Raw genomic sequence first — 12,873 nt, forward strand, 5'->3', positions numbered from 1 at the left:
GAGAAGGAAGTGGAATCTGGGTTCGATTCCAACCTTGCACAACTGTCTGTGTGGAGTTTGCCTGTTCTCCCCGTGTCCGGGTGGGGTTTCCTCTAGGTGCTCCGGTTTCCTCCCGCAGTCCAAAGATATGCAGGTCAGCTGGATTGGCCAGGCTAAATTACCCAAGACAACAAAATGTGAGGCTGGATGAACACAGCAGGCCAAGCAGCATCTCAGGAGCACAAAAGCTGACATTTCGGGCCTAGACCCTTCATCTGATGAAGGGTCTAGGCCCGAAACGTCAGCTTTTGTGCTCCTGAGATGCTGCTTGGCCTGCTGTGTTCATCCAGCCTCACATTTTGTTGTCTTGGATTCTCCAGCATCTGCAGTTCCCATTATCTCTCAGGCTAAATTACCCGTAGTGTTCGGGAATGACTAGATTGGGGGGGAGGTGGTTCTGGGTGGGATGCTCTGAGGGTCAGTGTGGACTTGTTGGGCTGGAGGGTCTGTTTCCACACTGTAAGGATTCTATGATGTTGAAATTAGACAGGGAGCAGCAGAACCCCTGGGAGCATTGATGTGCGGTGTGATCTGGATGTGCAGGTCCACACATCATTGACAGTGGCAATGCAGGTAGGTCCGGTAGTCACCAAAAAGCCTATGGCATGCATGCCTTCATTGGAAGCAACATTCAGTATGAGGATGCTGCAGCTTTATCGAACTTTAGGCCACACTTGGAATATTGCGTACATTCTGGTCACACTACCAGAAGGATGCGGACGCTTTGGAAAGGATACAGAAATGGTTTACCAGGATGTTGCCTGCTGTACGGGAGTTCAGCTATGAAGAAACGTTGGATAGGCTGGGTTTGTTTTCACTGTACCACAGGGAGGTGGAAGGGGTGACCTGATAGGAGTTTATAAGATTGCGAGCGGTATGGATAGAGTGGAAAGTCTGAGGCTTTCTCTCACGGTGGAGGGGTCAATTAGCAGGCGACACAGGGGTTCAAGGTGCGAGGCGGGGGGACTGTAAAAGAGATCTGCAAGGCACATTTTTAACACAGAGGGTGGTCAGTGCCTGGAATACGCTGCCAGAGTAAATGGTGGAAGCAGGCAAAAAAGCCGCATTCAAGGAGCACCTGGACGAACACGTGAATAGGAAGGGAATAAAGGGATATGGATCTTGAAAGTGAAGACAGTTTTCGTATGGATGGGCAAAATGTGTCGACACAGGCCGAGTGGGCCAACCGGCCTGTTTCCATGCCATATTGTTCATTGTTCTTTGGAAGCTGCCTCCAATGCCAGTATATCTCTCCAAAGATAAGAGGTCCAAAACTGTTCACAGTATTCCAGCTATGGTCCAACTAGCAACTTTGACACAGACTTTTTTTCTGGAGAGAGGTTCAAAGCTTTTCCAAAAAGGTTGCAGCTGAGCTGAAATACAAATCTTTCTTGCCTTTCTTGCATGGAGTGACTTCCCTGAAAATATGAATTCCTCAGAATCCCTCACATCTATTTTTCATGGTAAATGCATTTGAATGTATTAGAATTTCTCACAAGTTTCCCTGTCTGGCAGGACATTCTCTGGAGAAACACAAGACATTTTTACCAACACCGATTTACTTATACAATAAAAAACCGAAAGGATGTTGTAATCAGAAAACAAAATCAGGAATGCTGGAAAAGCTCAGCAAGTTCTAAGGAACGGGCATTCGACCTGAAACACTAACTGATTTCTCTCCACAAATGCTGCCAGACTTGCTGAGCTTCCCCAGCAATTTCCGCTCATGTTTCGGATTGACTTGTAGTCATGCAACCCAGAAACAGACTCTTTGGTCCAACCAGTCCATGCTGAACATAAAGCCACACTAAACTAGTCAACCCTGACTGCTCCTGGCCCATATCCCTCCAAACCTTTCCTATTCATGTACTTATCTAAGTGTCTTTTCAGTGTAATAGTTCCGACATCCACCACTTCCTCCGGAGCTCCATTCCAAGCACAAACCACCCTGTGTAAAAATTATGCCCCTCGTTTTTATTCAAATCCTTCTCTTTCTTGATCTCCAAAGTTTGCCTTTCAATATCCCACTCTATGACAGTGAAAATATAACAATTCTATTGAGCCAGTTCTATCTTCTGCACCAGCTTTTTGTAATCTCCATTCCATGTTCCTGTCAAACAGATCAATCACGATCTTCTCACATGGTGACGCAGTCTCAAAGTGTTGGATTGGCCCTCCTATACCTCATTCATCTGTCCCACGTGTGACAGCTTTCTGCCACAAGACTCTCTGCCTTTCATTGAGACGGCCGCTGGAGAGTTCCTCCTCCAGTTCCAAGCTCAGCAAGCCTTCTGTTTTCCTTTCCCCTTGGCGACGACAAACAAGGTGCAAACTTTACAAATCTACAAGTACTTCCTGTGAGAAGTATCGACACGGTTTAAACAAAACGATGCGGCCAGCTCCATGCCAACTATTGGAGAAAGTGAAATGCAAACTTTTATCTTCCTAACCTTCGTTTCATTCAGTGAATCAGATGAACTTTGAGACATCAAGCCACTAGCAGCAAAGAGGAGAGCGCGGCCAGAGCGAAACCCTCCCAGGGCACCCACTGTCAGAATGAGCGTGGTTCAGCCCTGGATGTGATTAGCAGCGGCAATAACAGCATAACGCACTCCTGCTATCATTTGTGAACTCCCTGGTGTCTCTGTAGGCTGGACAATCGAGTGAATTCCTTCCCACACTGCAAGCAGCTGAACGGCCTCGCCCCAGTGTGAATCCGTTGGTGTAGCAGCAGGTTGGATGACTGAGTGAACTCCTTCCCACACTCGGAGCAGGTGAACGGCCTCTCCCCCGTGTGAACTCGCTGGTGTGTTTGCAGGTTGAACAACCGAGTGAATCGCTTCCCGCACTTAGAACAAACGAACGGCCTCTCCCCGGTGTGAATCCGCTGATGAGTGAGCAGGGTGGACGACTGAGTAAATCCTTTCCCGCACTCACAGCAAGTGAACGGCCGCTCCCCGGTGTGAACCCGCTTGTGTCTCAGCAGGCTGGTTGAATCGGCGAATCCCTTCCCACAGTCAGAGCAAGGGAATGGCCTGTCCTGGGTGTGAACTCGCTGGTGCGTCAGCAGGGTGGATATATCGGTGAATCCCTTCCCACACTCGGAGCAGGTGAATGGCCTCTCCACAGCATGGACTTGCCGGTGTCTCAGCAGATTGGAGAGAGCGCTGAATCCTTTCTCGCACACCGAGCAGGTGAATGGCCTCTCCCCCGTGTGACTGCGCTGATGAATCTCAACTGCAGATGGAGAACAGAAGCCCTTCCCACAGTCCCCACATTTCCAGGATTTATTCATGCTGACAGCGTTCTCATTGTCTCTCCGGGTTTACCAGTCAGTTCAAAACTTGCCCACACCCAGAACGTGCATCTGGTTTCCCTCTGCTGTAAATTGCACAATATTTTTCCAGGCTGTTCAACTAGTTCAAGGTTTTCACTGGCACTGAAACATTCTTACTCAGGTCTGAGTGTCACCATCCTTTTCCATTCACACCGACTTTTAAAACCTCGATGCAGACTGAACAGTGGATCACTTCTTCTTTCACAGCTTAAAGCCTACATCGTTCAGATCCCGAGGAATCGTGCGATTCTGTCAGATCTTGTCGTGATGTTAGTTTCAGATTCCTTCCGACAAATCGTCCCCTTCAAACATCCTGTAAAAGCAGGTTTAAAACGTCATCACTGTCTGTGCAAGATAAAAAAAAATGAAATCTTCTAAAGTTGATATTTCATGCTTACTGACAAGATTTCTGCTCACTGTTGGTACAGACTCGATGGGCTGAGGTGCCTCTTCTGGACTATATCATTCTATGCTTGTGTACTGTCTGGCCGAAAGTACCAAACAGGTTCTTTAGGGCCTGATCAAAATGATTATTGGAAGCCACATACACTTCACTATGTAACTAATTTATTGAGTTAAAATATTGAATCCATGCAAGAATTAGTGTTGCTGGTTTATATTACTGATATACCCCAATGAGGAAAAGTCTGATAATGCTTAAGCTCAATGCTATAGCTTGTTCGCTGAGAAATACATGCCGATTACTGGACTAAAAATGTACAATTTACAGAACTGTACCACTTGATTAAAGACCTGGGGGGAGGGGGGTTGTCAGGAAGATGATTAGGCATGCATTGGAACTCACTACATAGTGAAGAAGGTTTTCTAAGATCACAAAGGGATCTTGATCAAATGGATCAATAGGTTGAAAAATGGCAGAACGAGTTCAAGCTGGATAAACGTGAGGTATTGCATTTTGGTACAATATAAAGAGGCAGGCCATACAATTAATGGTAGGGCATTGGGTAGTGTTGTAGAACAGTTGGGCCTAGGGTTTCAGGTCCATAGTTCTTTCAAGTTTGCCTCACTTATAAACAGGGTGGTTACAGGCATTCAGCACGCTTGCCTTCATTTCTCACAAGTTTGAGTGTAAGAGTTAAGATACCATGTTGAGCTTGTATAGGACATTGGTGAGGCGTCTTCTGGAGTACTGAGTCCAGTTCTGGTCACTCAGCAATGGAAAGGATATTAGTAAACTAGAGAGGGTTCAGAAGAGAGTTACCAGCTTGTTGCCTGTTATGAAAGGTTTGAGTTGGAAAGAAAGGCTGGGACATTTTTCACTGGAGTTTAGGAGGTTGACAGGTGACCTGAAAGAGGTATATAAAATCATGAGAGGTAGAGATAGGGTTAATTGTACCTGTCTTTTCCCGAAGATGGGGGATTTCAAGACTAGGGTGCACGTTTTTAAGGTGAGAGGAGGGTGATTTTAAAAAGACTCGAGAGGAATTTTTTTCTAACACTGAGGGTGGTTCGCATGTGGAATGAAATTCCTGTGGAACTGGTGAATGTGGGCACAGTGACAACATTTAAAAGACACAGAGATAAGGGATATGGGCCAGGAGCTGGCAGGTGGAACTATTTTATTCTGGGATTATGTTCAGCATGGCCTGTTGGACCAAAGGGTCTGTTTCCATGCTGTATGGCTTTATGGCTATGAATCTATATGAGGGTGGTAAAAGTGGCAACAATTATTTGCAACAATTGACTTAAAACTAAAAAGTTTCAACAATAATTTCAAAATAAAATTTGATGAGCAGTTGAGGGAAATGAACTCTCTGGTGACGGGTATACAGAGAGGGAATGAGAGCAACTGGATTGCTTAAGAGTCAGGACAGATTCAGGTTACTGAATGGATTCCAGTACCATAACGAGTCCATCTTTGAAATATAGAATTTCCAAACAAATCTCATTCAAGAGTAGAAACAATAACACAGATGTTATAATTGAATGATATCAAATATGTATAATACAGCACAATGAGGCATATCTTAGTATTGATTTAAAGCCTCATTACATGTCAGCTCATTCGTGGGAACCACCCCTTTTAGCTTTGAACGTTAGAAAAAGACGCCATTCTTTTAACCAAATAAAAGTGTCAAGCTGAAGGAGTGAAGGGTGTCAACGTCTTTCCCAGAACAGGAGACCTGGACCAACCTTAGTGTGCACCCTCCCCGAATTCATTTCCCTTCTTGCAACTCAGCAATTTAAATCTGGAATGAGGAAAGAAATGGAAAGTGGAAAAATAAAACAGTGCTATGCTCACAGAGGAAGAACATTCAATCTGGGTGACGCTCCACCTTCATTCAGAGAGGAGAGGCAACAGAAGCATCCAACCTCCGCATTCAGACAATAAGGGAGTTCTGATTGGCTGGAAGACCGACTCACTTCCGGTCCTCCAACGTTTTCCATTGGACAATAGTGTAGCTCATCAATGAAGATACGAAGAGCTACACCCCACTTCCACATGTGCGGTTCCGGGCCACTGTCTGAGTGGCAGATAGAGCGGTTTCACTGGCGCAGTGTCTTGTGGGTGCTACAGCCATATTGTGCAATGGGTACCGAAAACCACAACTGTACGAAACAAGGATGAAGATTGGAAATGCGGTGCACAGTCACCTGGTGCGATTAAAGGACGTGAGTAGTCACTGGATTTGAATGTGAGGGACCCCACTCCTGAGAAAAGAATTTGTTAAGTCCAGTCGTAAAGAATTCTTTTATTCATTCACAGGATGGGGGCATTTCTGGCTAGACAGCATTTATTGCTCATCCCTAATTGCCCACAGGGCAGTTGAATCAACGACATTGCTGAGAGTCAGGAGTCACGTGGAGGTCAGACCAGGTAAGGAGGGCAGTGTCCTTCCACAAAAGGACATTTGTGAACTAGAGATAGTAGGAACTGCAGATGCTGAAGAACCTGAGATAACAAGGTGTAAAATGATTTCTGAAGAAGGGTCTAAGCCTGAAACGTCAGCTTTCCCGCTCCTCTGATGCTGCTTGGCCTGCTGTGTTCATCCAGCTCCACACCTTGTTATCTCACATTTGTGAACTAGATGGGTTTTTTCAACAATCAACAATGTATTCGCAATCATCATTAGACTCTTGATTCCAGATATTTCTTGAATTCAAATTCCATCATCTGCCGTGGCAGGTTTTGAAACCAGATTAACAATCCAGCAATAGTACTATTCGGTCATCACCTCCCAGGCACAAAGAATGAGCTGGCTGACTCACTGGGGACAGCAATGTGGGACTGTGAAACTGAACAGTCAGTGCCTCCCGAGGAGGAGAACTGAAGGGAAAAGTGGAAGATCATGAGAATGCTACTTGTTAGTTGAAAACGTTACCAAAGGTGCACAGATTGTGATGGAGATGGTGGCAGCTGTGCTTGTCTATCCAACCTCGGTTGTTATGGACTCGGCTCCAACCACCATGGTGGCTAATGAAGCCTTGGAGGTCACAACCACACCCGAGGTCCCAAACTCCACTTTATGAATGGCCATTCTAAAACTAAAGTAGTAACCTTTGCATTTAGCTTCACAGCAGATATAAACCATTCAGCCCTTCAAGCTGGTTCCACCATTCAATATGATTACAGCTGATCATCCAACTCGGTACCCCATTCCTACTTTCTCCCTATAACTTAGGGGTTTCTGCAGTCCAAAGTTCTGTAACTAACTCCTCCTTGAAAATATTCAACGCTTTGGCCTCAACCACTTTCTGTGACAGAAACTCCATCGGCTTACTAATCTCTGCATTACGTAATAGAGGAAGTATGGTTAGTACGTTTGTCGATGACACCAAAATTACTGGTGGACAGCGAAGAGGGTTACTTCGGCGTAAAAGCATGGAATTTGATTTAGATAAATATGAAGTGCTGCAATTTGGAAAGGCAAATCAGGGCAGGACTTAGACACACGGTAAGGTCCTGGGGAGTGTGGCCAAATGAAGAGACCTTGAGGTGCAGGTTCACAGTTCCTTGAAAGTGGAGCTGCAGGTAGACAGGGTAGTGGAGAAGGCGTTTTCAATTCTTGCCTTTATTGATCAGTGCACTGAGTATAAGAGTTGGAAGGTTATGTCGCATCTGTGTAGGACATTGGTTATGCTACTTTTGGAATACTGAGTGCAATTCTAGTTTCCTGATACAGGAAAGATGTTGTAAAACTTGAAGGGGTTCAGAAAACATTTACAAGGATGTTGCCAGGGTTAGTGGGTTTGTGCTTTTGGGAGAGGCAGAGTAGGCTGAGGCTAGTTTTCATCAGAGGCTGAGGGGTGACTCTATAGAGGTTTATAAAATCTTGACAGGCATGGATAGGGTGAATAGCCAAGGTCTTTTCTGCAGAATAGGGGAGTCTAAAACTAGAGGACAAGAGCTTAAGGTCAGAGGGACAAGATTTAAAAGGAACTAAAGCAGCACCAGTTTTATGCAGCGGGTGGTGCGTGTTTGTAATGAACTACCACGGGTGGTGGTGAAGACTGGTACAATTAAAACATTTAGAAAGCATCTGTAGGTACACGTACAGGAAGGGTTTAGAGGGATATGGGTCAAATGCTTGCAAATGGGACAAAATTAACTTAGGATATCTGCTTGGCATGGAAGACTTGGACCGAAGGGTCTATTTCCACACCGCAAAGCTCTAGGATTCTAAATTTTCCCTCATTGCTATCCTAAATGGCCGACACCCTCTATTCTTGTACATTTACCATGGCCTGGATTCCCAGTCATTGGGAACTTTCATCCTACTTTTACTGCTCAACAACACCACCAAACATCATGTCACAATCTGACAGAGGTCACTTGACCCACTGGATCAGACTGTCATCTGTCTTTTACCTGGAAGAAGAAATGACCGTAAGGAACTACTTTACAGCGTAGCATGGATGAAATAGCTGGAAAGACACACACACACACCACTGAGAAAATATATTCTAGTGCACTTACTGCACAAAAGGAATGTAACAAATTACACATTATTACCCACAAACGCAGAAATTGCTAGAAAAGCTCAGCAGGTCTGGCAACATCTCTGGAGAGAAATCAGAGTTAATATTGAGTCCAGTGACCGTTCTTCAGCAGTGGATTAATGTTAACTCTGATTTTACAGATGCTGGTAGACCTACTGAGCTTTTCCAGCAATTTCTGCATTTGTTTCTGATTTCCAGCGCCTACAGTCCTTTTCACTTTTACACTGCATTATGAACCTGGTAAATATCAATAACATCTTTTAATATAGACAAACTTGAAATCCAGGCTATTTGCTATTAAATATGATAAAGCAATTATAAGATTCCATGGCATTAAACAGATGTATTTTTTACTATCCAAAAACCAATCAGACAAACGCTAAATATCCTTAAAACATAACACGAATTAACATCTGGAAAACACATATTGACAGGCAAATTGTCGTGAGTTACAATCTAACTTACACGTCAAATGGCAGATACAATGGAGTCAATCTTATGAATTGGCACAAAACTCTATTCAGATTTTAGTGATCATTCTCAGGCACAAAGTCATATAAACGCTCTCCTCTTCAGCATTTAGAGGGATGTGGGCCAAATGCTAGAAATGGAACTAGATTAATTTAAGGTATCTGGTCAGCATGGACGCGTTGGACTGAAGGGTCTGTTTTCATGTCATACATCTCTATGGCTCAGGGGATATTTAAGCCCTTCTCTTTCTCTCAGCTGGTTTCATCTCCAGCCAAATTCCACGGGTGACACCACAATGGCATACCTCTGCTCATCCCAGGCTGGATGGCATAGGGTCAATCAATGTTATTTTTGAATAACAGCAACAGTTTCATCTCTTGACTTGAATTCCAGTTTCTGGGCCTGGCCTTTTCTTCTTAAGGCTTCCTCAGCTTGCCTGTTCTATTTCAGTGGATTCAACCACTACTTTTCCTTTCTTACTGACAAGATGTGGGCTTCGCTGGCTAGATCAGCACATTTTTAAATGTGATTTACGATGGTTACGTACCTACGTATGATGAAAAGTTTTGTTTCGCATGCAGTACAGGCAGATCACACCATACAAAGTGCAGTAGGGGGACAGGACAGAGTGGGGAGCACAATGTTACGGCTGCAGAGAAGGTTCACAAAGAGCAAAGTCAACATTAAATTGAAAATTTGGGAGGTCCATTTATTGCTCAACATTAAATGATAGTGACCTACCTTTGTGAAATGTCGTAGTCAGTTCTGGGGTGTTAATGCACAATGCAGTTCAGGGGGAGGTAATTCCAGGATTTTGACCCAGTGAAACTGGAAGCTGGTGAGTGGATTGGAGAGGAACTTGCAGGCAGTATATCGGGTGACCCTATCCTTGTGGATAGTTGTCACTGTGGGTTTGGAGGGTGCTGTCTAAGGAGCCTTGGGGAATTTCTGCACTGTATCTTGCACACACTGTTGCTGCTGCGTGCCAATGGAGTGTATGGATGTGGGTGTGGTGCCAATCAAGCAAGATGCTTCACCCTGGATGGGGCAAGCTTCTTCGGCATTGATGGAGCTGCATTCACGCAGGTAAGAAGAGTACTCTATTGCACTCCTGAATTATGCCTTGTAGATAGTGGACAAAGTCTGGGGAGTCAGGAGGCAAGTTACTCACTGCAGGATTCCCAGCCTCTGACCAGACCCTGCAACACCACATTTCCACGGCAAGTCCAATTTTAACATCTGGTCAGTGGTAATCCTGGAGATTTCAACAGTGGGGAAAATTCAGGAATTGTATGACCATTGAATGACAAGACATGACGTGGTTAGACTGTCTCTTGTTGGAGATGATCATTGCCTGGCATTTTTGTGGCACAAATATTACTTATCACTTATCAGCCCAAGCAGAGTTACTGTTTGCAGTTGAACTTGGATTGCTTTTAGAGCCCTTAAAAGAAAAAAATTGGGCATAATGTATACGTAACACATTATTGATCAATTTAAATTTTCTCCAGAAAACTGACACTCGTGCTGGGCTGGAGTTCCTTTCAAACATCTGAAATAAACCCCAATGAAAATAATTCGCAGCACCAGCGACCCAGGTTCAATGCCATCCCTAGGCAACTGTCTGTGTGGAGTTTGCACATTCTCCCTGTGTCTGTGTGTGTTTCCTCTGGGTGCTCCAGTTTCCTCCCACTCCACAGATGTGCAGGTTAGGCAGAGTGGCCACACTAAATTGCCCACAGCATCCAGGGATGTGCAGGCTAGGTAGGTTATCCATGGGAAATGCAGGGATAAGGTAGGGAGATGGGTCGGTGTGGACTCAATGGGCCAAATAGCCTGCTTCCACACTGTAGGGATTCTAAGATGATTCAGTCCTGAATGTGACTAAAAGCAAAATGCAATTACTGCTTTGTTTTCGTATTGTGCACTTGCTGTCTCAGAAGGTACAATGACTGAGCATCTAACAGACTGAGAAAACGAACAGTCTCCCATCAGTATGAACTCACTGGTTCATCAGCATGTTGCCCTATTAAGTCAGTTCCTTCCCACATTCAGAGCAGGAGCATGGTCTCTTCCCAAGTTGAACTCACTGTTGTGTCAGGAGGTGGGTGACTGAGCGATGTCCCCCCCCACAAACAGAGCAGCCGAACGCATCCTGCCCATGTGAGCTCGCTGGTGACTCAGAACGTCGGATGAACGGCGAAACCGCTTCCCACACTTGGAGCAGCTGAAGGGCCTCTCTCCGGTGTGGCGTCGCTGGTGTGCCAGCAGGTTGGACGTGTGAGTGAATCCCTTCCCACAGTCTGAGCAGATGAAGGGCTTCTCCCCAGTGTGACTACGTTGGTGTGTCAGCAGGTCCCTTGTGCTTTTAAAGCTGGAGTCACAGTCAGAACATTGAAAGGGTCTCTTATCGGTGTGAATAAGCTGATGTGATGTCAGATTAGTTAAACAAGTGAATCCCTTCCCACACACAGGACAGGTGAACGGCCTGTCCCCTGTATGAATACGGAGATGCTCAGTGAGGTTGGATGATCGTCCGAATCTCTTCCCACAGTGAGAGCAAATGAACGGCCTCTCTCCGGTGTGAACCCGCTGGTGCTCAGTGAGGGTGGATGACTTGGCGAATCCCTTGCCACACACAGAGCAGGTGAACGGTTTATCCCCAGTATGAACTCGCTGATGTGACAGCAGAGTGGATAGCTGAGTGAACCCCTTCCCACAGTCAGAGCAGGTGAATGGTCTCTCTCCAGTGTGACTACGTCGGTGGGCTTCCAGCTTGGATGGGTAACTGAATCCCTTCCCACAGTCCCCACATTTCCATGGTTTCTCTATAGCGCTTACGTCCTTTTGTCGGTCCATGTTAGATAATCGAACTGAAGACTTATCTACACTGCAGTTTTACCACAGTGTAAATGCTGTGATGATTTTCTTAGGCCACGCAACATTAAAGTTCTGCTCACAGTCAGTGCACCAGAACACCCTCCTTTGGGTGTGAGTGTCGTGGTGATTTCCCAGCTATGCTATTGTCTAAGATCTTTTCTCTAAGAGGGTCCAGGTAATTATTTCCGCTTCCACAAAGTTCAAGATTATTCAGATGAATCAAGAGACTCTGTCAGATGATGGTGACGAGAATTTCAATTTGAATTTTCTGTGTATAAATTATTTATTTTCAATACCCAATAGGAAGGATTTCCAAAAATCGTCGTCCAGGATAATAATGCTTAAATATTTCAGTCTAGAGGCAGTATTTTTCCTCACTTGTTCGCAAACAGCTGCAAATTGGTCCAAAAACACTCCTCCTTGAACATTTGCTCACGTTTGTCTTTGCTGCATGTAAATCCACGCAAGTGAACCAGCCCTTTGCCCCCTATAAAGATGGCTACCTCACGGACGTGTGCTTGAACGGCGCCCCGAATAAAGATGACGGCGCTCAATCCAGGCCTAGCCCCGCTGAAAACTCGCAGCCGATTCACCGCACGGGGACCGAATACGGGACAGTGAGCTTCTAATTCGCATCTAGAGACCTGCATCAAACGTTTACGAAACCTGCCAGACTGCGCTCCAGCTCCACTCTCTCCTGAACTCGCCGTTATCTCGCCTTCCACCGTCTCCTTTCTCCTTCAGCAGCCGCTCTTCGGATCGCTGGGCGGGCACGATAAATCTGCGCATGCGTGGAAAGAAGTCGCGGCCACAGAGGCCGAACGCTCCGTTCGATTGGTTGGAGCACCCGGGGAACTTCAACCGGCGCTCCCTCTTCCTATTGGTCAGCGTCTGCTGTCAATCACCCGAGCCCCTTCGTGATCTGGAGTATGCGCAGACAGGGCCAGAGTTTGTCCATTTCTAGTCATAGTAAGAATGGCAGATGCTGGAGTCAGAGATAACACAGTGTGGAGCTGGAGGAACACAGCAGGCCAGGCAGCACCGGGGCAGCAGGAAGAATTTTCTGAAGAAGGGTCCCGACCTGAAACATCAACTTTCCTGCTGCCTGGCCTGCTGTGTTCCTCCAACTCCACACTGTGTTTTGTTGTCCATTTCTAGTTGTCCTTGAGAAGGGGATGGTGAGC

At 45.7% G+C, this 12,873-nt stretch overlaps 1 protein-coding gene across 1 annotated transcript; it reads right to left on the minus strand.

Moving 5' to 3' along the window:
- Window positions 1-325: 325 nt before the first annotated feature.
- Window positions 326-12,669, minus strand: LOC125449170 (zinc finger protein 84-like). Its single transcript, XM_048524849.2, has 2 exons — window positions 10,960-12,669; window positions 326-3,324 (listed from the first exon to the last, which is right to left on the minus strand). The coding sequence occupies exons 1-2, from the start codon at window positions 11,666-11,668 to the stop codon at window positions 2,660-2,662; spliced, it is 1,374 nt and encodes a 457-aa protein (XP_048380806.1). The 5' UTR covers window positions 11,669-12,669; the 3' UTR covers window positions 326-2,659.
- Between the last annotated feature and the right edge of the window lie 204 nt (window positions 12,670-12,873).

This window comes from Stegostoma tigrinum, chromosome 43 (genome assembly GCF_030684315.1).
Source record: "Stegostoma tigrinum isolate sSteTig4 chromosome 43, sSteTig4.hap1, whole genome shotgun sequence".
NCBI lineage: Eukaryota > Metazoa > Chordata > Chondrichthyes > Orectolobiformes > Stegostomatidae > Stegostoma > Stegostoma tigrinum.

What these genes read in the sequence shown, in the direction of transcription:
- LOC125449170 (XM_048524849.2), bottom strand. Translation starts at nt 11,668, where the DNA reads ATGGACCGACAAAAGGACGTAAGCGCTATAGAGAAACCATGGAAATGT. An exon ending in AGCTCACATGGGCAGGATGC is followed by an intron (nt 3,325 to 10,959) that starts GTTCGGCTGCTC and finishes GCATGAATAAAT; the next exon opens with CCTGGAAATGTGGGGACTGT.